This window comes from Lepidochelys olivacea, assembly GCF_965140295.1.
Source record: "Lepidochelys olivacea isolate rLepOli2 genome assembly, chromosome: 4".
In the NCBI taxonomy this organism is placed as follows: domain Eukaryota; kingdom Metazoa; phylum Chordata; order Testudines; family Cheloniidae; genus Lepidochelys; species Lepidochelys olivacea.
Window position 1 is genome coordinate 118,935,570 of NC_140414.1, and position 27,347 is coordinate 118,962,916.

General features: G+C 40.4%; 1 protein-coding gene across 6 annotated transcripts in view; it reads left to right on the forward strand.

The window, feature by feature from the left end:
* PROM1 (prominin 1) overlaps positions 1-27,347 on the forward strand; it is a 93,146-nt gene that overhangs the window by 6,333 nt on the left and 59,466 nt on the right. For all 6 annotated transcript variants that reach the window (XM_084626857.1, XM_084626862.1, XM_084626858.1 and 3 more), the window contains exon 2: positions 3,145-3,569. In XM_084626857.1, coding sequence (XP_084482983.1) covers positions 3,353-3,569 — 217 coding nt within the window. In that variant the 5' untranslated portion in view covers positions 3,145-3,352. The remainder of the gene's footprint in view (positions 1-3,144; positions 3,570-27,347) is intronic.

A 27,347-nucleotide genomic window follows, 5' to 3' on the forward strand; every position in this document is an offset into this window, starting at 1 on the left:
AAACTTTGGTGCACCATGGAGATCTGGGGACAGGGGTTGTTTGATAGTAAAACATGTGTATTGTTTGTGTTATTTCACCGTTGGTCCTGTAGGTGGATGGCTCTTTTCTTCCAGGGCATTCTAGAAGCTCACCAGATTCATGACCTTTCAAGGATAAGCCAGTCTGGGTGGTTCACCTTTTGCTTGGGAAATAGGGTGACCAGACAGCAATTGTGAAAAATCACGATGGGGCTGGAGGGGTTGTAGGCACCTATATTAAACAAAGCCCCAAATATTGGGACTGTTCCATAAAATCGGGACCTCTGGTCACGCTATTGGGAAAGTAATGAACTCTGCTGGGAGAAAGTACAGTTGGACCAGGAAAACAGTAAGGTGATTATATTTCTCATTTCCACTCATAGGCCAAAGCTGAGTCCAGCATATGGGTCCAGACACAATTCAGAAGAAATTAGTGGTTGCCATACATGACAATAGATCACTAAGGTGTTACAGGTGTCCTTTATATGTGTACTGATGTCCTGAAGGGCAAGGAATCTAGGAGACTCCACTAGAGTGCTAGACGGTAGCTTGGTTGGCCTCTCTAAGGGGTTTGCAGTCAGTTGAGGCCTGTATGCCAGCAGGAGTCCTGGATCTGTCCTGTGGCTGGATTTGCATACCAGATGGATGCTCTTGAAGGATTTAGCCTTTAAGAAAGAGCATTTTGGCATCTGAAGTGGGAGGAGAACAGAAATGCCGCTCCTCATCTTTTTTGTTCTTGTTTTTCTGCTTATGTTGCACTAAATAGGCAGTACAGCCAACTGGCCCAGGACTGAGTTGGCGGAGTTGTCTAACTAGGCCTCAGTGACACATAGGCAAATTCATATGTTTCATTTGAAATGAACAGTATTGGCTTTTTACTTATAGACTTCCTCAGCAGTGAAACTGACGTGACTCTTGTATTTTCACTACTACTCTCAGGTTTCTTAATAAAAGATAGAAAAGTGACCAGAGTCTTGTTAATTTCACTCTGTTTTGGGAAGCTACAACTGGCATCAGAGCCCCAGTCCTAGACCAGAGCTCCTTTGTGTTAGGCGCTGTACAAACACAAAACAAAAAGACTGTTCCTACCCCAAAAAGTTTACATGTAGGTATAAGACAAGAGACAATAGGTGAAGCAGACAGACTGGGATTAAAAGGAAACTGAGACCGTATTGGCCAGCAAGATAGGCAGTGGTCTCAGCAACCTAACTATCCTCCTGTTTTTTGTAGGCCTCACAGCAAAGGAGAGTTCTGAAGGAGGATATTGAGTTATTTTTGTAAATGTTTGTGGAGAGTTACTCTCAAGCATGAGGGGCAACGTGGAAGAAAGCACAAAGGTGCTTGTTTGAAAATTTTAAGAAGTGGATGATGGAGGCTGACAAGGCCTGAATGGATGTGGGAGTTGACTTTTCAATGCTGAATGAGAGATGATAGGTAGGGTGGCCATAGGTTACAATAATAAGACAACTGATGTTTGAAATGATAGAAAGAGGGAGCCAGTGCTGGAATGCAAAAAGAGAGGTGACGTGAGCAAAGCAATGGGCTAGGAAAACGAGCTTTGGAGCAGCACTTTGAATGGATATCAATGAGTGATGGTTCCATTTGTCAAGGTCAGAAAGAAGGAGGTTGGATTAACTGCGATGTGAAATGATGAAAACCCAGAGAGAGGTCCGAGTTGAAGATGACACCCAGCTTACAGGCCTGAGTGACAGGTAGGATTGGTAGTGTTTTCCACAGTGATTTGAGAAAGGGGGCAGCAGGGAGGATTGGTGGGGTGGGGGATTAAGAGCTTTGTTTTAGCCATGTTGAGCTCGATCCGACAGATAGACATCCATGAAGAGCAATCAGAGACAGCCTAAGTTTTTGTTTGGACAGAAGACAGGTAGATTTGTGAGTGTCAGCATACAGATGGCAAGTATCAGAAGGGTAGCCGTGTTAGTCTGGATCTGTAAAAGCGGCAGAGTCTCCTGTGGCACCTTATAGACTAACAGACTAACCCTAAGCATACAGATGGTAGTTAAGTTTGTGTTTGTGGTTGAGATTACTTTTTGAGGGAGGAGAGTAGGAGGCCAAGGACAGAGCCCTGTGGAAAGCCTTAAAGTTAACAGGAATTTGTGGATGAGACCCATTCGTGCCTTACAGGAAAAGCTTTCTATCTATCTGTGGCAAGCAGATTTTTCCGTAATTGACAGAGAAGGTGTTTCTTGAATCTAGCTTCATTTTAGTTACAAATTTGAAAGTGAAGAATAACTTAGATTACATTATTTTCTATGTTGAAAGGGAAATATGTAATACTAAATACGTGGGGGGAAGGTTTGGGGGGTATTTCATGTTTGAGGGAATTAAATATATTTTATTATTAGAAAATGCCCGAGGTTGATATTTTAATCCATATTTTATATTTAAAGTCCACATACCCTGTCTGATGTTCCTACAATGTTGTGTGCCAGAAAAAAAATGTTTTCCCATGACCATATGTTACTGACACTATAAAATGAATTGAAAGTTTAAATCCTTCTTTGATAGGTGGTAATCGATGGCTCCTCTGTTAATAAAATAATGCCACAAGAGTAAAGATAAATTTGCCGCTGCTAACCTATGTGGGGGGAAAAAAGTTTTGCAACATTGGGAAGTTATGAATTCTCAGGGCAGAGAAGTTATGTCCTTTTGTATTAATCATCTGCTTATGTATATCAGTCCTTGTGTGGCTGTCTACATGCATTTAGAGTTGCATGTTAAAGCATTCATAAAATGCACTGTGATTATTTTGTGATTAAATACAATTAATCTGACTTTATTACAATTATAAGTAAAGTAAAAATTTGTTCCTTTAATTTCATTTGCTCTTTATGCTGCAGTCCTAATACTGTGATTTTTTTTTTAAATTTGTTTTATTTTAAAGGCTCAGTCAAAACTGTGAATAATCAGTGGTTTCCTCAAGTACTGTGTGTATAATGGATCCGTTTTTTCACACATGGGAATAAATTGGTCTATTCTGCCCTATTTAGCTTGCCAGTATAATCATTTTTGTGTTATATTTCCACATGAGATTGGAGGCATCTCACATTTTCATACCCTCGTGCAGTGAGGGCGCTCATTTAAACAGTTGTTTTCTGTCTTTGCCAGAGATGGTGCACTGCCTCAGTTCTGTGAAGAGCTTCTACACCATTCCGAAGTCAGTGTACATTATCAAAGACTAAGCAAAGGACTAAAGACATCAGCTTTTTCCTGCTGACACATCTCACTCCCAGTGAATACATTTCTAATGTGCTGAAGATTTCTAGACTTTGGGAGAGCAAAATCTCTACCTCCTATTTTATGAATACTTTTAGCCATGGCTGTGGAACTTCTGCTGCTGTTGTTGCTTTGTGGAAGTACTCTTTCAGAGGTGCAGCCTTTACACAAACCACCTCCTGGAACTTTGGATTTTGGATTTGTGCCTGTGAAGACATATGATACAAATACATATCATGAACCTGGACCAATAGGAATTTTGTTTAGACTAGTCCATGCTTTCCTTTATTTAGTGCAACCAAATTCTTTTCCACAAGGTAAGTGTGTAAAATTATAGCTTATTTTAATGATCTACTTTTAAGACATTCATTTTCATAGTAAACAGTGATTTTTTTTTTTTTTTTTTACTGAAATTTGTTCCCAGCTCCACTCTTTCAGAAGCAGTGGATTCAGAGTAAAGTATAAAATGCCTCGCCTCAGGTTTTAATCTGGGATAAAATTTTATTCTCCTTTGCAGTGTTTGTGAGACTGTGACTTTTTACTATGTAATTACAAGGTTTATTCTAGAGATTATTCTGCAAAGGGAATGTCAGTAGCAAAGTAAATTTCATGCATTTCTGTATCTGTACTGAAGTCATAAAGACAATTACTTTGTATAGCTACATCTAACTTGTGGCTTATTTGTTTAGCTTTGTAATCTTAAAAAATTAAGGTTTTACTCTTCTATTGGACTATTTCTCTGTCCTTTCTTCCCCAACCCCACCACACCACTCTGTTTCCCAAAGCTGGAAAAGAAATCTTAAAAGAGAAGTATACATGTTCAAGATTTCTAGATTGTCCATGAAAGGCTCTTTAGTAAGCTCCTGGAGCTGTGGATCTGGTTTTATTATTGGTTTGTTTTTTTCACCATATTTACACTGTCTAATTCAGGTGTTAAAACAGAATGTCAATACTGTTTGTATAAATTTGGCATTAAAATTCACAGCAGGTTGAAATTTTAGTATATGAAATCTGAGCAGTATTTTTATTTTGTTTGCTCACAGATTTTCACCAAATTGCTTTGTCTGTTTTTAGCTATAGGTATGCACAAAAAATATTTACTAGTTTTAAATACTACCTCCATTGTATCTTAGAAACCTTTTCAGGTGAAATAATTGGGATTTAGAAAGACAGTAGTTTGTACATCAGTCCAACTACTACACTTCTCAGTATAATTACAAGGAGATATAACTTTCATAATTGGTTACTACTGTGTATAGTGTCTTCCATCATTTTCTGTTTTTTTCAGTATAAAAATATAAAGTCCACAACCATGTCAATGCCTATGGAAGAAAGAGGTCAAAACAAACTTGAATGGGTCTCTAATGTAATATTCAAACCAAAACTTAAAGAACAGGCTAATTCTTCACTCTGACTACCCCTCTGAGTTATTACAAGTTCACATAAATACTGTACTGGGTCCTGTAAGCCTTATAAGTATCCATTTATTATATTAATTATCCAATTGGTTTTAATGAAATTACTCTTGTGAATAAGGGCTCCAGGAATGGGTCCTATAAAAATAGATGCAAATTTTAATTGTATGGGGACTAAACTTGTAAATACTAGCAGGCATAGGGTTTATTTAAATTTTTATTAGTCCCATAGGATTACAGTAGTAAATTCTATACCCAGTGGTAGGTGTACAAAGTTAGGCCCATGGAGAGCAAGTAGATGCCTAAACATAAGTTCTTTGTTCTTATTTAACATGTGCTTTTCTTCCTCTCCCCCACCCCCAGATATTTTTTTTAAAACACAGTTTCTAAAGTTTGTATTATGTGAAGTCTTTTTTGTTCTCCACCACACACCCTATCCCAAAATTTAGATCTGAAGGATGATGTGGATTTCTGCGTTATCGTGTAATTAGTTTAATCCCATAATCTGTTTTACCATATGCTGTTCTATTTCATATCTAAAGTATTAATTATGAAGGTTACTTTTTAACTCTTTATATATATAAAAAAAGACACTAGAATAGAGCTTACTCCAATCAAGAGTTGAAACACACAGATAATTTTTAGGTGCACATATACCTTGACTCAACCTCTTTCAGAGTGTTTAACTGTAAACTTTGTTGCTATTAATTAGGCAGAGGCTTCAGAAGAGTTTAAATCTTTAATGTAAGCTGTGGGTATTAGCCTAGTTTTCCCCTAAACCATTATGTAATCAATGTGGTGTTGCTTTATAGTCATGAATCAGAGGAGAAATGTAATTAATAAATGGTCCTGATCATTGAGAGGTCCGAAAAACATGGCCATTCAAATAGCAGTTGAGAAATGCGGAGATTGCTAAGAGTCCCACTTCCACCTTTTTTGACCTTTCTCTTTGTTCACCTGTAGTACATGGCCTGCTAATTTTCCTTGTTAGTGCTAGAGGGGGGTTTCTTTAAAGGTACTGTATTAAGTCGTAGTGACTCTTACTGTTTAAATTGTGTATATGTATTCTTACTGTGCTTAAACCATTTATCTGCTTGTAGTAATGTTCAAGGACAGTTGAATGTTTCAAGGCTGGCCAATGCAGATGTGACATGCTTTCAAGCAACAGTAAGCGATTAATAAGGAAGTTATTGCGAACTTTTTGCCTCAGGGCAAATGGCAGTGGCACAATATTCAGTGGTGTAGCTGTGTTAATCCCAGGTTTTTAGAATGACAAGGTAGTGAGGTAATAATCTTTTATTGGACCAACATCTGTTGGTGAGAGAGACAAGCTTTTGAGTTTACACGTAACTCTTCTTCCAGTCTATGAAATAAATTGGCTTCCTATGGATGCTATGTTGGAGAAAGTGTCTTTTAAAAGAAGCACTCTAAGTCTTAGAAGTTACAGATCTTTCATTCCAGATAATAGCAAGTTAGATGTAGGGCGGAAAGGTGGATAACTGTCATTGGTTTGCAGAAAAAAATCAAGTATACATCTTTTAAAAAAATAAAATAAAAATCCTGACATGTTTAATGAATGTTATGGTGATTAGGATCAGAATAAAAATAGGAACTAGATAATTCATAGCTTGGCTATTTTGAGAAAGATAATTGAAATCACAAAATGGGTTACTGTAAAAACATGGATAATATTTATGTGGCAAAGTGCTGTTGTACTAGATTGCCTTGTGTGGGTGCATAATAATACTCCAATAATTTTAGGTATTTAAGAAGTTCTGTGTAATTATGATCTGCATTGTAAGTGAAGAAAACAGGAGAAAGTTGTTTGTGTCTGAGTAAAGATAACAATGATGTGTGTGTAAGTAATAAAAATAGTGGTCCAAATGGTAGCCTAAAAATGTGGACGCAATCATATTTCAGTTGCAGTTGCTAGTTCTAAATGTTTTACTCAGCTTCTATTGAAAATGTAAATGTTACCTTGGTTTCTTTGAAATTAATGCATAATTGAAAATAAATGGTCACTAGAAGAGTTTCATGGCCCTAAATCTAACTTTTAAAAATCGTAAGTTTATGTAATACGAAAATTAGTTGTGTGATCACATGCATGTCTTAAGTCTTATATACACTAATAGAATTAGGACGGGGAATTGCCGCATCTCTTCAGTACACTAATTGTTTAAATTGCTGAGTTAAAAGGGCAATAAGTTCCCACTGTGAGGAAAGAAATTAGTCCTCTAGTTTTTTAAAAATTGTGCATTTTGGGGTTTGATTGGAAGGACTGTAGTGAGTATAAGTATTGAGAGCTAAAGTCTGTTTTCAGTTCCACTCACTAAATCCTGTTGACTTCACTGGAAATTGCACAAGTTTAAATGAGAGCAGAATTTGTCCTTGAGCATATGATACATACCTATTCTGTGGGGAGATGTTTGGTCTAATGGATAGAGCACGGGACTGGGACTTAGGAGACCTAGGTTCCATTCCTGACTGGCCTACTGGGTTACTTTGGTCAAGTCCCTTCAACTCCCTGAGTCTCAGTTCCCATGTAAAATTGGGATAATGATGCTACCCTCCTTTGTAAAGTGCTGAAAATCTCTATCTAAATGGTGGTTGTTGTTATCTCATCTTTTGTTAGTAATATAACTAACATTATAATAAATAGAAAAGGAGTACTTGTGGCACCTTAGAGACTAACAAATTTATGTGAGCATAAGCTTTCGTAGCTGTAGCTCATGAAAGCTTATGCTCAAATAAATTTGTTAGTCTTTAAGGTGCCACAAGTACTCCTTTTCTTTTTGCGAATACAGACTAACATGGCTGCTACTCTGAAACTTGTCATTATAATAAAAGTTGGCAGTTCCAGGAGAAATACAATTTGTTGTCACTCAACTAAGACAAGATATAAGAAAACAGCCTTTGGGTTTTTTCTTCTCACCAGAGGATGTTGTGAAGACCAAGATAATAACAGGGTTCAAAAAAGAACTAAATAAGTTCATGGAAAATAGGTCCATCAATGGCTATTAGCCAGGATGACCAGGGATGATGTCCCTAGCCTCCATTTGCCAGAAACTGGAAGTGGATGACAGGGGATAGATCACTTGATGATTACGTGTTCTTTTCATTCCTTCTGAAGCACCTGGCATTGGCCACTGTTGGAAGACAGGATACTGGCTAGATGGACCTTTGGTCTGACCCAATATCGCCATTCTTATGTTCTAACTTGTGAAAGGTGAAACAATCATTTATGAGTGAAACTAAATTAATCTATGATGGTAGCATGGTACTAGTGAAACAGCTTGTTTATACCACTTAGTGTGCTATGAGCCTTCAGGTGTGAATTTGTTGTATACAGGGCATGGTCAATATCAGGCCTCTCAAACTCCGTTTACCTTAGGGCCAGCGCCAGTCCTCAAATCCTCTCAGCAGGCCAATAATGCCACTGAAGATGGTGTTCAGAAATTAAAACATTTATATTTTTTATTTCAAATTTCTTAGAAGTAATAAAACTGTCATACAACTTTATACAATTCTTCGCCTCCCAGAGAGGTTTTAGTGTTGGCCAGCCACCTGTCAACACTTCAGTTCTGTCAGTTTGTTCATGTTTGGCCTCAGTGACTGACCAGTTGAAACCTTCAGGATTGCAGCAAGGTGTGCATCAGATAGTTGTTTGGTATTTTGACGGAGAGACTGCTGAGACTCATCAAGCCCTCGGATCGCTACCCCTTCCTGCTTCTCCACATGGGCACCAATAATACTGCCAAGAATGACCTTGAGCAGATCACTGCAGAGTAGGTGGCTCTGGGAAGAAGGATAAAGGAGTTTGAGGCACAAGTGGTCTTCTCGTCCATCCTCCCCGTGGAAGGAAAAGGCCTGGGTAGAGACCGTCGAATCGTGGAAGTCAACGAATGGCTATGCAGGTGGTGTCGGAGAGAAGGCTTTGGATTCTTTGACCATGGGATGGCGTTCCAAGAAGGAGGCATGCTAGGCAGAGACGGGCTCCACCTAATGAAGAGAGGGAAGAGTATCTTTGCAAGCAGGCTGGCTAACCTAATGAGGAGGGCTTTAAACTAGGTTCACCAGGGGAAGGAGACCAAAGCCCTCAGGTAAGTGGGGAAGTGGGATACCGGGAGGAAGCAGAAGCACACGAGAGGGCAGGGCTCCTGCCTCATACTGAGAAAGCGGGACGATCAGTGAGTTATCTCAAGTGCCTATACACAAATGCAAGAAGCCTGGGAAACAAGCAGGGAGAACTGGAAGTCCTGGCACCGTCAAGGAATTATGATGTGTTTGGAATAACAGAGACTTGGTGGGTTAACTCAATGACTGGAGTACTGTCATGGATGGATATAAGCTGTTCAGGAAGGACAGGCAGGGCAGAAAAGGTGGGGGAGTTGCACTGTATGTAAGGGAGCAGTATGACTGCTCAGAGCTCAAGTATGAAACTGCAGAACCTGAGTGTCTCTGGATTAAGTTTAGAAGTGTGAGCAACAAGGGTGATGTCGTGGTGGGAGTCTGCTATAGACCACCGGACCAGGGGGATGAGGTGGACGAGGCTTTCTTATGGCAACTCACGGAAGTTACTAGATCGCAGGCCCTGGTTCTCATGGGAGACTTCAATCACCCTGATATCTGCTGGGAGAGCAATACAGCGGTGCACAGACAATCTAGGAAGGTTTTGGAAAGTGTAGGGGACAATTTCCTGGTACAAGTGCTGGAGGAACCCACTAGGGGCAGAGCTCTTCTTGACCTGCTGCTCACAAACCAGGAAGAATTAGTAGGGGAAGCTAAAGTGAATGGGAACCTGGGAGGCAGTGACCATGAGATGGTCGAGTTCAGGATCCTGACACAGGGAAGAAAGGAGAGCAGCAGAATACGGACCCTGGACTTCAGAAAAGCAGACTTTGACTCCCTCAGGGAGCTGATGGGCAGGATCCCCTGGGAGAATAACATGAGGGGGAAAGGAGTCCAGGAGAGCTGGCTGTATTTTGAAGAATCTTTGTTGAGGTTACAGGGACAAACCATCCCGATGTGTAGAAAGAATAGTAAATATGGCAGGCGACCAGCTTGGCTTAACAGTGAAATCCTTGCTGATCTTGAACACAAAAAAGAAGCTTACAAGAAGTGGAAGATTATAAAAATATTGCTTGGGGATGCAGGAGTGAAATCAGGAAGGCCAAATCACACCTGGAGTTGCAGCTAGCAAGAGATGTTAAGAGTAACAAGAAGGGTTTCTTCAGGTATGTTAGCAAGAAGAAGAAAGTCAAGGAAAGTGTGGGCCCCTTACTGAATGAGGGAGGCAACCTAGTGACAGAGGATGTGGAAAAAGCTAATGTACTCAATGCTTTTTTTGCCTCTGTCTTCACAAACAAGGTCAGCTCCCAGACTACTGCACTGGGCAGCACAGCATGGGGAGGAGGTGACCAGCCCTCTGTGGAGAAAGAAGTGGTTCAGGACTATTTAGAAAAGCTGGACGAGCACAAGTCCATGGGGCCAGATGCGCTGCATCCAAGAGTGCTAAAGGAGTTGGCGGCTGTGATTGCAGAGCCATTGGCCATTATCTTTGAAAACTCATGGCGATCCGCGGAAGTCCTGGACGACTGGAAAAAGGCCAATGTAGTGCCCATCTTTAAAAAAGGGAAGGAGGAGGATCCTGGGAACTACAGGCCAGTCAGCCTCACCTCAGTCCCTGGAAAAATCATGGAGCAGGTCCTCAAGGAATCAATTCTGAAGCACTTAGAGGAGAGGAAAGTGCTCAGGAACAGTTAGCATGGATTCAGCAAGGCCAAGTCATGCCTGAGTAATCTAATTGCCTTCTATGACGAGATAACTGGCTCTGTGGATGAGGGGAAAGTGGTGGATGTGGTGTTCCTTGACTTTAGCAAAACTTTTGACATGGTCTCCCACAGTATTCTTGCCAGGAAGTTAAAGAAGTATGGGCTGGATGAATGGACTATAAAGTGGATAGAAAATTGGCTAGATTGTCGGGCTCAACGGGTAGTGATCAATGGCTCCATGTCTAGTTGGCAGCCGGTATCAAGTAGAGTGCCCCAAGGTCGGTTCTCAGGCCGGTTTTGTTCAATATCTTCATAAATGATCTGGAGGATGGTGTGGATTGCACCCTCAGCAAGTTTTCAGATGACACTAAACTGGGAGGAGAGGTAGATACGCTGGAGGGTAGGGATAGGATACAGAAGGCCCTAGACAAATTAGAGGATTGGGCCAAAAGAAATCTGATGAGGTTCAACAAGGACAAGTGCAGAGTCCTGCACTTAGGACGGAAGAACCCCATGCACCGCTACAGACTAGGGACCGAATGGCTAGGCGGCAGTTCTGCAGAAAAGGACCTAGGTGTTACACAGTGGACGAGAAGCTGGATATGAGTCAACAATGTGCCCTTGTTGCCAAGAAGGCCAATAGCATTTTGGGATGTATATGTAGGGGCATTGCCAGCAGATTGAGGGACGTGATCGTTCCCCTCTGTTCGACACTGGTGAGGCCTCATCTGGAGTAGTGTGTCCAGTTTTGGGCCCCACACTACAAGAAGGATGTGGGAAAATTGGGAAGAGTCCAGCGGAGGGCAACAAAAATGATTAGGGGACTGGAACACATGACTTATGAGGAGAGGCTGAGGGAACTGGGATTGTTTAGTCTGTGGAAGAGAAGAATGAGGGGGGATTTGATAGCTGCTTTCAACTACTTGAGAGGGGGTTCCAAAGAGGATGGATCTAGACTGTTCTCAATGGTAGCAGATGACAGAACAAGGAGTAATGGTCTCAAGTTGCAGTGGGGGAGATTTAGGTTGGATGTTAGGAAAAACTTTTTCACTAGGAGGATGGTGAAACACTGGAATGCGTTACCTACGGAGGTGATGGAATCTCCTTCCTTAGGTATTTTTAAGGTCAGGCTTGACAAAGCCCCGGCTGGGATGATTTAGTTGGGGATTGGTCCTGCTTTGAGCAGGGGGTTGGACTAGATGACCTTCTGAGGTCCCTTCCAACCCTGATATTCTGTGATTCTATGACTTGTGGGAAAAAGTGATGCTGCCTCTATGGCTGACTCTGCCCGTCAACTAGTGATGGTATCTCTGTCCCTCTCCCACAGCCAATGGGAGCTGTGGGGGGCAACGCCTGTAGTTGAGATTGCCGGCAGTGTGTCTGCCTGCGTCTGTCCTCCACAGGCCGCAGTGAGGATGTTCTTGAGCCGCAGATGTCGCGCAGGCCGGGACTTTGAGACCCCTGGTCAATATCCTTTGGTTGCTATGAACATATTAAAGTGGCTTCCATCTTTGTTCCTATGGAAACCAGTTGTTAGTTCCAATAAAATAATCTGGGATTCATTTGACGACAGGGTGTGCACAGCAAATATTCATTTTAGAAGTTTTCCTCTTCTAGCTAAAGAGTGAGAAGTCATTAAGAGAAGTAGGCTAAAGAGAAACACCCATTTGTTTTTCAGTAAAATAAGACAAAATTATAGGCATGGCCCACTGTATTTAATCAGTGTGGTACAGGCAGTGTATTATGGGGTGACTGCACCGTCTGGTGCTAAGGCCCTAAGGTAAACAGAGTTTGAGAGGCCTGATATTGACCATGCCCTGTATACAACAAATTCACACCTGAAGGCTCATAGCACACTAAGTGGTATAAACAAGCTGTTTCACTAGTACCATGCTATCATCATAGATTAATTTAGTTTCACTAATAAATAATTGTTTCATCTTTCACAAGTTAGAACATAAGAATGGGGAGGGAGGATAAAATGTTGTTTCCCAAGTACAGTATTGACTGAATCTCAGAACTCAAGAGTACAATCGGTCTGAGAGCTGTTGTCTAGTAGTTTGAGCACAAGACTGGGGTTTAGGAACTTGAGTCCAATGCTAGCTCTGTCATTCAGTCCCCATGTGATGTTGGGCAAGATAGTTATGCCCCAATTTTCAAGTCATTGGGAGTTGCAAGTGGCAGTGCTCAGCATTGTAACCTCTCTGCTTCATTTTCCCGATCTATAAAACTTCCATATCTCTCACAAATGTTACAATGATTAGATAATGTTTGTAAAAAAATTTTCAGGAAAGGAACTACATTAGTAGAATTTACTATTGCTGCATAGCACTTACACTGTCAATTGTAAGTAAACTAACAAAGCACAGGTAAAACCTACTCAGATGATGAGTGAAAAGGGAAAGATGTTATGAATTGTTTGATTCTGAAAACTGCATTTGATGTGTTATGTGTAAGGCACTGAAGCAGAATCTCTTTGCAAGTCTTAACACAAAACTATTGTAACTCTATAATAGATTAAAATTGTGACTTTTGTAGAGCTAATTTCTTTGCTTCCCTTGTTAAGTTAACCAGTTGCTAACAAGGAGCAAAATTAACGAGAAATGGACAACCAGATCTAATCAGTAGCAGAAGGTAATTTTGTGTAATAACATAAGAATGGACTTACTGAGTCATCCCAATGGTTCATCTAACCCAGTATCCTGTCTTTCAATAGTGGCCAATGCCAGTTGCTTCAGAGGGAATTGAACAGGACAATCGTTGAGAGATCCATCCCCTGTTGTCCAGTCCTACCATCTGGCAGTCAGAGGCTTAGGAACACCCAGAGCATGAGGTTGCATCCCTAGCCATCTTGGCTAATAGCCATTGATGGACCTATCCTTCATGAAATTATCTAATTATTTTCTTTGTTGGGGCAACAAAATGGCAAACGAAATTCAGTGTGGATAAGTGCAAAGTAATGCACATTGGAAAAACCAAATTGCCTGGTACTGAAGTTAGGCTTACTGGCCTGTAATTGCCAGGATCACCTCTGGAGCCTTTTTAAAAATTGACGTTACATTAGCTATCCTCCAGTCATCTGGTACAGAGGCTGATCTAAGCGATAGGTTACAAGGCGTGGGAAAGTAGTAGGCATCCTTATCATGTATAGTAATTGATTAGTTTGTGCATACCCAATAAATATTTCTTCTAAGTATAGTTTCAGCCAAAGAGTAGGCAAAAATTTGGATCTTTACTTTAAGCTGTCCTTATTTGTGCAGACATTCCAGTGATATCCAAGGAGATGTGTGCATGTCGGGAAAGTACAATATTGAAGTTGAAACCAGCTGTATAGATCTGAAAGCTAAGTTTTGCTCTTAGATTTTAAATGTCTTTGGATCCTTTGCACAGAAAACTTAGTTCCCCTGAGTATTGTTATAGAATAACCAATTGTTATAGATTTGGTGAGATGACTGCTCCATTTATATAGTCTCAGTCCAAAGTGTCACAAAAGTGTGCATACACTCCACAGTCCCGTTAAGTGTGCCATATGATCCTGTGCCTTCATTCTCTCCTCCAGTGCGGTGGTTGGAATTATGATGTAGCTTTAAAAAGGAGTAGTAAAGTCCTGCTACTAGCTAATCACTACAAAGCATGTATAGCTGGGCAGTTTATACAACTGTGTATAAATTATACCCAATTTAAGTCTCCATATCCAGTTCTAATTGTAAATAACATTGAATGTTGTTGGCATAGGACAAACAATAGAGAGAGATGTATGAAATGTCCAAAAGGTTATGGGTTCAGGTATTCCGTTTTCTTTACATAAGAGTAAGTCATTTTTGATGTTTCCCAAAGTGGCATCTGGGACTTTCTTTCTGACTGCTAACAATCCTAAAGTCTGCGTCTAGTAGGCATTCTCTTATCCTGTTAGCCCAGTCATGTGCTCTGGAAGTGTAAGCATCCTGCATGTAAGTCTCTGGATCAATTTCAGTAGTGATGCAAGTTACACCTCACAGGTTGTGGTAGTGTAACTTGGTCAGAACACAGATCTATCTGGTAAAGTATTGTAATGTGCACCAATTTTGTATTCAGTGGATATCTCAGATGAAAATAACTTGCATGTCAAGGGCTGGCAATGATGTGGTAACTCCCTAAATCCTGAGAGCACCATCCTTCACCCCCTAAACTCTGAGATTCTCAAACTAGGTGATCCTCCATTTGTCTTGTCTGCAAGAGCTGATCCAATTGGTTTGGTCAGGACATACCTAACCTGCACAAAAGACAGCTGGGGGTTGTAGATTGTGAAGTTTCTTTGTTTTTTTTTTTATCATTTTTGGGGGGTGGGCAGGGGTGCACAGAGCCTTTTTCTGTGATGAGGAAGGGCTCTGGTAGTGGGGAGGCAGCAGGAGTAAAAATAGCAGTGTAGATGTGGCAGGGATGGCTTCAGTGTGTAGAACGCTGCGTAAGGTGTATACCCTGCAGGTTCAGCATGTAGGGCACTCTCCTCTAATCGCCTAAGTGATGCCTCACCATCTAAACAGCTATTTATACCCATGGTAGCTGGGCATGCCTAACCTGCACGCAGTGATATATTGTGCCATTCTACCAACAGCCTGGTATCTGCATGGAGTATACATTCAGTATGTAAGCTGGCTTGTGCTTCTGTCTCAGACAATGTTGTTGTTTGTTCTGAATCTGTAATAGCTTTTGTATCCCTTTGTGAACTTATTTTGTTAAAATACTGATTTTTGTTCCCCAAAATATAGAGCTCTTCAGAGGATATTTAGGTTTTTAGCAAGAAATATATATGTTGGTAACTGAAATATCTATGAGGTATAACTTTATAAGATGAACCTTGCCAGGATAATGGCAGGTAGTGATTGATCGATCGGGGATCGATTTATCGTGTCTCATCTAGACGCAATAAATTGATCCTCAAATCAACACCTGTACTCCACCTCGGCAGACGGAGTAAGTGGAGTTGATGGGGGAGCCACCACGGTCGACTCGCCGCCGTGAGGACGGCTTGGTAAGTTGAACTAAGATACTTTGACTTCAGCTATGCGAATAGCGTAGCTGAAGTTGCGTATCTTAGTTTGAAACCCTCCCCCCATCAACTCCCCCCAGGTGTAGCCTAGGCCCAAGTTATTGATCCATGAGAGGACCTTCCCTCTTCTCCCATGACTGCTTATTTTGCTTACTAGCCTTTGGTGTGGGACCTCGTTCAAAGGGTTTCTGCAAACCCAAGTACACTGTATCCACTGAATCACCCTGGTTAATGTTTGTTGACCTTTTAAAGAATTCTAGTAGATTGGTAAGGCATGATTTCCCTTTACAAAAGCCACCTTGACTCTTTACTCCTACAAATCATGTTTATATGTCTGATTCTGTTCTTTACTATCGTTTCAACCAGTTGGCTTCGTACTGGAGTTAGGCTTACCAGGGTCACCTCTGGAGCCTTAAACAAAGAGATAATAAAATTTTGTGTATTAGCTATCCTCCAGTCATTTGGGACAGAGGCTGATTTTAGGCAACTGGTTACATACCACAGTGAGTAGTTCTGCAATTTCATATTTGGGTTCCTTCAGAACTCTTAGGCGCCATCTGGTCCTGGTGATTTATTACTGTTAAATGTATCAGTTTGTTCCAAAACTTCCTCTATTGATATCTCAATCTGGGATAGTTCCTCAGATTTGTCAGCTAAAAATAATGGCTCCAGTGTGGGAATCTCCCTCACAACCTCTGCAGTGAAGACCAATGCAAGAAATTAATGGGTGGGTGAGATTCTGTGGCCTGCCTTGTGCAGGAGGTCGATGATCCTAATGGTCCCTTCTGACCTTAATATCTATGAATCTATGCATTTAGCTTCTCCAGAATGGCCTTTTCTTCCTCGAGTGCTCTTTTAGCACCTCGATCATCCAAGGGGCCTTCATACACCCACCCCCTGATTGTTTAGCTGGCTTTCTGCTTCTAATGTACTTAAACAAAATTTTGCTCTTTGTTTTTGTGTCTTTTGTTAGTTGCTCTTCAGAATCTTTTTTGGCCTGCCTAATTATACTTGACTTGTCAGTTTATGCTCCTTTCTATTTTCCTCAGTAGAATTTGCTTTCCAATTTTTAAAGACTGTCATGTGTGTCATAGTCCTTTTGGCTATTCAGATCCAAGTCAGAAAATGTTGCAATATTCATAACACATTTAATGAAATAAGGATTTTGATAAGTGTGGAAATAACTTTCTAAAATTTGTGCTCTCTCTTTGATAGGCAAGAATAATCACTATGCTCGTCTCTGCCTTTTAGCTAAAACTATAGATTTGGAAAGTAACAGTTAACTATTCTTAATAGAGAAAAATAGCAGAAATAGTCTGCATTTCATCTGCTCTTGAGAACTCCAATATTTAAAAGATCCCAGATTTTGAAAGAATATAAGTGCCAAAAATTATTTTCAAGTATATTTTTAAGATGTAGCCTTTTGTAAATTGCTTCCAGTTCTTATGGGCTAAAATACATTGTTGTTGTTCTTGTGTGTTTGGAATAGACACTAGTCAGACTACTATGTATTAGCATTGATTTCTCTTCACCATTCAAGAAGTCTGCTGAATAGAAGTAGGCAGTCATGTTTTTTCAACAACAAAGATGGGTTGGCAAAAATCAACTCTTCAGGTAAATAGAGTTTTGGATTCCACAGCGTCTTTCTCCATTTTAGAATGAGCGTAGTGGCAGGCTTTAAAGGGGTAAAACCCAGAGGGTCAAAAATTACTATTAGCTTTCCTTTACAGAACAAACGACTTAAAGGAGCAACATGTGCGTGGCCTCATCAAAGCTGGTGGGCTAGCAAGAAAGCCAACATTCTCCAACGTAGAACTCCAGGAGACTTAATCGAACTCTGATTAATTGGATTCTACATGTATTAATCTTTCCTTGCCAATCCCATAACAGAAATCCTGGAAACTTTCTTTATACCGGAGTTGGGTTTTTTTTTCTGTCAAAAGTATCTGCCGAGCCTCTTGTAAACCACCTGATTTTGAGAGTTTGCTGCAGACTTTATGTACCTGGTTAAACAACTTGTACTAAAACAACTTCTGACTTTTCAATTGAACCATGTACAGTACTCTGTTTTCATAAGGAAAAGGAAACAAGGAAACTTTGCCCCTATTGTTGTGTTTTGAGCAGGATGGAGGTGAGGGGGAAGAAGGCACGGCATAATTCAGATTTTATTTGACTGAGCTCAAATGTTTATCATTTTTAATCTGTGACCTATGGTACTTCTGCAACCATCGCATATTTAGTGGTTCAGGTGCATATGGAGTATAGTGTCCCTTGCAGAGAAATGGCAAATACAGAGGAGGAATTCTGAGACCATAATGTGGTTGCCAAAAAGTCAGTTGTTGAAGTAATTAAAAACCAATACTAGTAGGGCTCTCCTGTGTTACTTCCAGTTGTCTGCATTCATGTTGCCATAGGCATGCGTTAGAGTATGAAAGCAGAATTCTCTCCTATTCTCAGTTTACTTACAATATACTGGAACATTTTTTGAGAGGAGAGGGAGGGAGCTGGAAATCTGACACTTAAGGTAAAACCACCTTTGTTATACATATGTGTTAAAATAATCTCTTTAAATGTTTTAAAGTGTCACTCCAGTACACCTTGGACATGCGAACCACAAAGTACCGGCAAGTTGTTCAGCGTCTGCAGGGGGTTAAAACAGGCAATCCTGTACAGCACCCTGAGCTGAACCCTAGCCCCTAATCTGTTGTAAATCTTTTTACCAGATGGTGGCCTAGAAGAGGCCATATATAGCCACTACAGACAAAAAATATATGGTGATGGATAATTATAGTGCTGTAAACAATATGGTTTAGTTTAAGTTTAAAAATATTTTACTAAAAATGATTGAATGTAATTTCTGTATAGAATACTCTTTCAAGTGCATCCCTCTTGACATTGTTTGGATTATGTATGCAGATTTTTGAACAAAGATTTTTCTGACGGCAATTATTTTTTGGTTTTTGTTGCAAATTTGCAACATGTAAGGATTTTCTGGGTAGTGAAGAACAATCACCACGTCCCTGAAAAGGTTCTTTTCAAAGGAAAAACTTTTATTCTGTGTGTCCCATTTTCTTGACAATCAACATAATGGCTTTTGTTTTTTGAATGATTTGCTTTCTGACTATGCTTTTTAAAAATTTTTGTCTGTGTGGATTACTGTATAGATAGATAATGTGAGTGTGCCCAGTGCTTGGCAGCTGTAAAGACTGAGGAACTTTTGGGGGAGAATGGAGGTTTAAATTGCTTAGTTCTGCTTCCTGGTTAATAATAAGACTTTGAGGCCATTCTGTTTATAAAATTACCATGCTTCCATCTATGTTTTTGGAAAATAAGGAGCTCTTGTGCATGTACAAGTTAAATGTTCCTTGAAAGGAGTGTGTCTGTTGGCTAATAAATTATATTTTGTTTCTTCAGGAGTTCAATGGGATTTGCTAGTGAGAAGAGGGATTTATTAAATTTCTGTCTCCCCATTACTGCTTCCCATTCACCCAGCTACTCTTGTTGCATCACACCTCAACATTTCTATGAAATGCTTTGCATTTTGTAACCAGAAGCCTATCTCTAAGGTGCCACAAGTACTCCTTTTCTTTTTACGAATACAGACTAACACGGCTGCTACTCTGAAACCTCTCTCTGATAAAGTTCTCCCTCCTAATAGCAGTCACACAGTTCCCTGTCACACTCACGCTTGCTGTTCTCCCCATCTCCTATTCCACACTGCATCTCAACCCCATTTTCCCACCATCCCAGCTGTGCTCCTGATATTCTTATACAACTCTTTTGAAATTCGACAGATAGTTCAGTGCCTTAACTGTTCAGCTACAAAGATAACAATATACACTCTGAAAGCTTGCTATTTTTTGTAAGCACTTAACTGACACTTACACTGTGGTTCATTTTCCGTGTTGCATCTACTGTAAAAGACAGATCAGCATTTTGGGATTTGGGGAGATCTCTGATGTAGTGGTAGCAAAAGTAGGGCATGAGACTGGACGCTGGATGTGGTGAGGAGGGGCAGAAGCAGATTGAGAGTCCGGAAATAGCTGTTCAGTGAGTGAGTAGAGAGGGAGAAATGCTTGAACTTTTAGCTGCTTCATTCTGTGGTGAGCTAACGATGTTTGAGTGGGTTTAAAATCTGGCAATGTGAGTTCCCATCCTTAATACAAATATTAAGTCCACTGGGCATTGAATCGGTTTGGTGATGTTGGGAGGGTTTCCAGGATCCCCTAGGGCAGCACAACGTTGTTTTTGTGAGGTTTCTATGAAACATACTAATGTGGCATAAGAAGCATGTTTTCCTACAACTTGCATGAGTTTATTATTTAATAGCATTTAAAATATGTGAATATGGGAAGTTATTTACAATTATCTGAATTATTTTAAAGACTAATGTCAACTGGCTAACTGCTAATTTTTTTTAATGCCCATTATAGCCACCCTTCCAGCAGTCCTGACTCATTTTGCTCCACTCAAAGCTTCCTTATGCTCAGTCTCTAATTCAAAACGGAGAACTCTGAAATACATTACTAGATAAACCAACTGTATACAAAGTACTCAAGTGGGACTTCCATGCTGGTGGGCTCCTCCAGAAAATGGCAGTTTACTAGGCAGGACGAATATCTTTGTTTCCTGCAAGAAGCCCAACAAATTAGACACAGCACAGGTTGTTGCAGACCCTCTGATAACTCTGGACATTCTTCATGAGAGAGAACTAGGAGGTGTAGTCTTGGACTTCAGAACATGCACCCAAAAGTTATGTCTGCAAACATCAGTTCTGTAATGTCCTATGACAGTGAGGAATGATTGCCAGATTTCTACCTTTTCTGTCCAAGATGTGGCCAGCTCACAAAGGGTATGTGCTTTGAAATACAAGGCATGTATCTCTACTATTAAGTAATTCTTTCATGCAAGTCCTTTCCCTCTTTTTTTGTACTTTTGAACAGTACCGATAGTAAGCCTGATTTACAAAACTTCCAGGTTTTATTCAGGAAGAATGTAATGTGCGGATTACACTTAAGTAAGGAGTTTCTTTGACAGAGGGGGGCAAAAGAATGGTAGCTGAATGACCTGATTGCTAAGGAAACTAGTTAACCTTGAAGATGATGCTAGCAACTGCATGGAGAGAGACCGTGCCAAAATATAAAGGGACAGGGCTACTATGAGGAAAGACCCCTAATTCCATCATCCTTCAGGAAAATGGGCGTAAACTGCCTGAAGGAGACTGTGAGAAGAGGAGTAAGCTCTCTTACCTGCTCCAGAGTCCCTATCCACTAGAGCTTGGAGTGTGGGGAGGAATAGCTTGGCCACTCACTCCCTACTGCAGTGTAGACACTTCATGCACAGGCCTGAAGGCTACAAGGAACATAAGCAGGGAGGAAAGAGGGAACACTTGGTCCCCATCTGGATCCCTGCCTTAGCTCAGGTGCTTCCCATATCAAGTGCCTGGTGTCTGCCCTGGGAGAGGGCTGAATCTTATGGACTTTCTCCTTGCTTGAGGAGGGTAAAGATTCCTTAGCGTAAGCAGGGCAGAAATGACCTACACAGGGGGACCTGTCCCACTCTGCAACAGCCTGTGTGCGGGGTCCTTCTGCCATTGCCCCTGCCACTAGGGATTCTTGTCTGACTGAGGTAGTAGGAAACTAGAGCTGATTGGGGGGCTGCTGGAATAAGGAGCTATGCTGGGTGCTGAAAGCCAAGTAGTTGGCTAGGGAGCAAAAGCTACCTGGCAGTGATGTGGCAACAAGGAGCAGTAGCCTAGATTCCAGACTGAGTGGACCTCTTCACTCGGGATCAGATCCAACTCCTATTGAAGTCAGCAGAAGGATTCCAACTGACTTCAGTTGGCTTTGGATCAGTCCCATGAAGTCAAAACAAAGACTTTAATTGATGACAAACTGAACTTCCACTTATCTTTTCTGGGAGATCACAAGCTATTTTTTTGATATCTCCAGTGATCAGCATGAAACTTGTGTGCATTAATTAATCTTGAAAGTTTGTATTAAAACCTGGGGTAGACCTTTACAAGTCATGTTTAAAAGAAACAATGAGTTTGAAGTAGAAGTAATACATTCATTTCATGCTAATAGGTAAATTTTCTAAACATTGTGAAATTGCTTATTTTGTCACTAGATGTACTCACATGGACGCCAATCCAGAAAAGCACTTAAGCACATGCTTAACTTTAAGCATATGAGTAATCCTGTTGACTTGAGTTATGCTATGAAATACCATGGGTTAAGAGTGAGAGCATTTTAACAGTATTAAAGTGGTGAGCAACTTTATCATGATGTAGTTTTCCATCATTGTCTTAGAGTCCCAGAGTCAGCAAGGTACTTGCGCATTGAAATAGCCCCATTGAAGTAATAGGTGCTACTCACTTAAAATTAGGCACATGCTTAATTACTTTGCAGAATCAGGGACTAATATTCTGTATTAAGCATAATGGGGCAAATGTATTTCTGGTGTAACTTCATTGACTTTACTAGAGTGACACGGGGACTGAATTTGGCCCAAAGTAATTAATTTTTTTTTAAATGCTCTTTTTGTAGGCGCTCAGAACAAGAATAATATCCCCAGTGGTTAGGGATCTACCAAATTTGCTGCTGTGAAAATTGCATCATGGATTGTGAAATATGGTCCCCCCACACCCCGTGAAATCTGGTTTCTGGCCGCCCAGCCCTTGAAGGCAGAGTGGAGAGTGGCAGCTGCTGGCCACACCCTTACTTCTGTTCTGGTGGCAACACTGCCTTTTGATCTGGGCGGCAGCCACTGCTCTCCTGCCACCCAGGGTCAGGCAGTGCGACCAGCAGCAGCAGAGAAATAAGCATGGCAATATCATGACCCCCTAAGAGGCTTGCGACCCCCTTTTTGGGCCATGTGCCCCAAGTTTGAGAAGCACTGTGGAGAAATCACACATTTTTCGTGGGTTGATCACAGCATAAATAGCAAATTTCATATCAATGAAATTATTTCTGCCTTGACCAAGCTGCAAAAAAGTGATTTCTCTGCCACTTTAATAGACCCCCTACCAATTGTATTGTCCCAACTTTTGTTTGTTTGCTTGCTTTTTTCTGTCACCTAGTCCTGTAAAACTTTCCTGGCAGTGGGAATTGTGTTCCAGTTTGTTGTGTTGGTTGTTAATATCCAGACGGCTTATTGTTAAGTCTCTATTCTCTTTTGCCATCCCTGTCTGTTGAATAGTGCCAAGAAGCAACCTTTATGGTCTGAGTATTACAACATTGAACAGGTGTACCTGGAAACATCTGCACAACACTCACACCACATGGAAAGGAGTCTTTCTATGAAGCTCTGCAAGAAAGTGCTAATATCAGTAAGATGGTGGTGTAATAAGTCAATAGTTCAGTCTATTAGGGCAGATGGCATCTTGCTTGTGCGTGGAAAGCTGGAAAGAGACTGAGTAAAGTATTAACGTAATTAGTATTGTAAGTGAGCCTTATAAAGTAAAGCTCTTTAACCTCAGTGATAAAATGTGTTCTATGTTAAAGCCTTGGATTACTGGTCATATGAAACAATGCATACATCTGCTCAGTCATGGACTTAAAAATGAATCCAGTTAATTTGTAAATAGAGGTCATCATGCTTTTTCACAATGCCTTCCTGTTAGTTTTATTTTGGAAATAAGAATTGGACTCGATAAATATGTTCAAGTTGCGGAATCCTTCCATTTTATAGACTTCTACAGAGTGGTGTAAAATGTAGAAAGATTTGTCACCTGGTAGGAATAAGACTTGTGTTGTCAAAAACTTACAACAGTGATGCTATTGCTCCTGAATGCACATTTAATATAATGTTTAATGACTTTCACATTTAATATCAAATGAGTTCATTATGATGGGTGTTACTACAGTTGATACCAAAGAACTTCTAAAATATTAAATCATAGAGAAGATAGCTGTTCGCATAAATGACTGACACCTGGTCAGAGAGGATTAGTAGTCTGTGGCATATCTGGAAACCTTACCAAGAGTGAATGCAGAGGCGATGGGCTTTCTAAAAATAGAGAAAAATAGTATTGTTCGAGTAGTGTTCACGTTATTTGGTGAATAGCTCAACACATGGAGTGAAATCTGAACTTCATACAGTATTTAATGCACAGTTTGCCTAATTACTTGAAGGGACTAATTGCTAAACAATACATATCAATCTTGATGATCAGGAAGTTAAAGATAGTTAGTTTGTTTCTGTTGGGCCTGCTTTGGAGTGTATGCAGTAATTCACACAGTTTGAAAAACTATTTTCTCCATCAATTTTTCATAGTATTTTCTAATTAGTTCCATCAGTCTTGAATGACAGCTCTAATAGTGAGGTAATCGTGTCTAGCTAAGTAAAACTTCTGTGATTCAGAACCACAATTCAGAGCCTTTTCAAATTCATTAAAATAAGAAATAAGTTAGTTGACTCTTCTTTGTTTTCTTCTTTGTTTCTTTAAACATATGGCATTTGGCTGACTTCTGTTTAATTCTTTATTCCAAAAGGCAAAGGTGCCTACAAAGTTACACTGGTTGTGAAACTTTATTTCCATTCCACAGGAAATTCCAGTGTTTTGAAATCTCCTATCATCCCCAATTGGAACAAAAATTTAAAATTTCCCACAGAACTAAAATTCTGAAACATTTTGTTTCAGAAATATCAAAATGACCTTATCAAAGTGCTTCTGTTTTGATTGTTTTCACTTTTATATTAGGTACTGTTGTGTAATATAAATATCAAAAAAGGACTTCAATTATTTTTTTTATCAAAATTTTTGGAGTTGATTCAGCATTTTTCAATGGAAGACTGTTCCACTAGTAAATTTTTGACCAGCTCTACTATGAAATTCCCTTAAGTTAGGGTCCACTAGTATTTTATTAGCTGCTGACGTAACAGCATTAGCCTTAAGAGGGGGAGGGTTCTTTTCACTGTTCAGTAGGATGCAATACCAGCGGCCTTGTAATTTCAACATTTTTTTTTTTTTTAATTTCTTATCTGCAGGTAGCACAGCCATGGCTTGCTTGAAACTTTTTTTGTTGCAAGTATGGGAAACTTGTTGTTTTGTGCCTATTCTTGCAGAGTCCAATATCCTTTCTAGGCCCATACTTCCCCATGTTCAGAATATAAAAGCAGTTAGTCCTTGTGAAAAGCTGATTTCCCATTATTGGCCATTCTCAAGAAGCTTTTGTATTGTATTCAGAGAGCTTTTCCAATCTTGCATGAGATCTTGATTGTACCTTGTATAAGTGGCTGGTCCGTGGCTGGGCTCTGTAAATAAATGACAAATAAAGGACCAGCTACTCAGTGTAAATCGGCACAGCTTCATTTAGTTCAGTAGAGCTATATCAATTTACGCCAGCTGAGGATCTGGCCCATGTTTTTAATAAAACAATGGGGCATGTGCAAGTCTGATTATAAATAAATCCACTCTTTCCCATAAAACTTTGGCTTAAAGTACCTCCTCCATTCCAGAAGTGTTACTGGCTCTCATTTATCTGTTATCAATTACTACATTAAAAGGATAAAGGAAAATTTTAAACCATTGTTGATTGTTATAAAATACGTCTGTCAGAGAAATAAGGAATTTACATTACACTTCTGTGCACCAGGTGGGTCCCTAGTTTATTTTAGATATTGAAGTTTTTTTGATGAAATTCAGTGTTTCTGTTGATGTGGGAAAGGTGTGTAGTGTATTTGTAGAAAATCTGCAATGTGTTTGGCTAAGTCAGTTCATTGAATTTGTCTGGTGTGGAGTTGTTGCATCAATGGGTTGGTTACATTCTGCTTTTGTGTTTCTGTATTGCAGCTGAAAAATCATGGGAAATATAAATTCTCTTCCCAGAGTCCTTGGCCTCTGTTACTGATTTTGATGCAGTAGGGACTCCTTGTTGATCGCAATATGTTTGTAATCTCACAACTGTAGCTTTTGGTGTGTTGCTTATCGCTCCTGCAATTCTGTGTGTCCTTTCCATCAGAGGTCTGCTAACATTTAAAGTGTTTAATAGCCATGTTTCAAAATATTTTCCTTGAATAGGATTCTCTGCCTTCCAGGCAGCTTTTATATGTACCTTTGTTCCTGAGGCATTCGGCTCCATTTTTCCAGCATTTTTCAGTCTTCCCCAAATGATGATGCTTTGCAGTACAAACTATTTCATCATCTTCTATTTTTTGTTTTTGAAAAATGCTGGATTAAGAGTTCTGGGGACTTCAGTCCTCAGAACTCTTAATCCTCCTTGAGCTTCAGAATAGATGCAACACAGATAATAAGATGAAAGCTTTCTTTTATCTGTCTGCCAGTGATAGGCAGTGAAGGCCCTCAGATCTCCCTCCAGCAAGTTTGCAGGTACAGAGTAGCAGCCGTGTTAGTCTGTATTCGCAAAAAGAAAAGGAGGACTTGTGGCACCTTAGAGACTAACCAGTTTATTTGAGCATAAGCTTTTGTGAGCTACAGCTCACTTCATTGGATGCATTCAGTGGAAAATGCCTTGGGGAGATTTATATACATGGAAAACGTGAAAAAATAGGTGTTAGCATACACACTGTAACGAGAGTGATCAGGTAAGGTGAGCTATTACCAGCAGGAGAGCGGGCTGGGGGGGCGGGGGGACCTTTTGTAGTGATAATCAAGGTGGGCCATTTCACATTTGGGGACAATGTATACCTTCAAATCAGCAGCACTGCTATGAGTACCCCACGGCCCCACAGTATGCCAACATTTTTATGGCTGACTTAGAACAACGCTCCCTCAGCTCTCGTCCCCTAATGCTCCTACTCTACTTGCACTACATTGATGACGTCTTCATCATCTGGACCCATGGAAAAGAAGCCCTTGAGGAATTCCACCATGATTTCAACAATTTCAATCCCACCATCAACCTCAGCATGGACCAGTCCACACAAGAGATCCACTTCCTGGACACTATGGTGCTAATAAGCGATGGTCACATAACCACCACCCTATACCAGAAACCTACTGACTGCTATTCCTACCTACATGCCTCCAGCTTTCATCCAGACCACACCGCACAATCCATTGTCTACAGCCAAGCTCTATGATACAACTGCATTTGCTCCAACCCCTCAGACAGAGACAAACACCTACAAGATCTCTATCAAGCATTCTTACAACTACAATACCCACCTGCTGAAGTGAAGAAACAGATTAACACAGCCAGAAGAGTACCCAGAAGTCACCTACTACAGGACAGACCCAACAAAAAAAATATCAGAAAGCCACTAACCATCACCTTCAGCCCCCAACTAAACCTCTCCAGCGCATGATCAAGGATCTACAACCTATCCTGAAGGATGACCCATCACTTTCACAGATCTTGGGAGACAGGCCATTCCTTGCTTACAGACAGCCCCCCAACCTGAAGCAAATACTCACCAGCAACCACCCACCACACAACAGAACCACTAACCCAGGAACCTATCCTTGCAACAAAGCCTGTTGCCAACTGTGTCCACATATCTATTCAGGGGACACCATCATAGGGCCTAATCACATCAGCCACACTATCAGAGGCTCATTCACCTGCACATCTACCAATGTGAAATATGCCGTCATATGTGCCAGCAATGCCTCTCTGCCATGTACATTGGTCAAACTGGACAGTCTCTACGTAAAAGAATCAATGGACACAAATAGATGTCAAGAATTATAACATTCAAAAACCAGTTGGAGAACACTTCAATCTCTTTGGTCACTCGATTACAGACCTAAAAGTTGCAATTCTTCAACAAAAGACCTTCAAAAACAGACTTCAACGAGAGACTGCTGAATTGGAATTAATTTGCAAACTGGATACAATTAACTTAGGCTTGAATAGAGACTGGGAGTGGATGGGTCATTGCACAAAGTAAAACTATTTCCCCTTGTTTATTTCC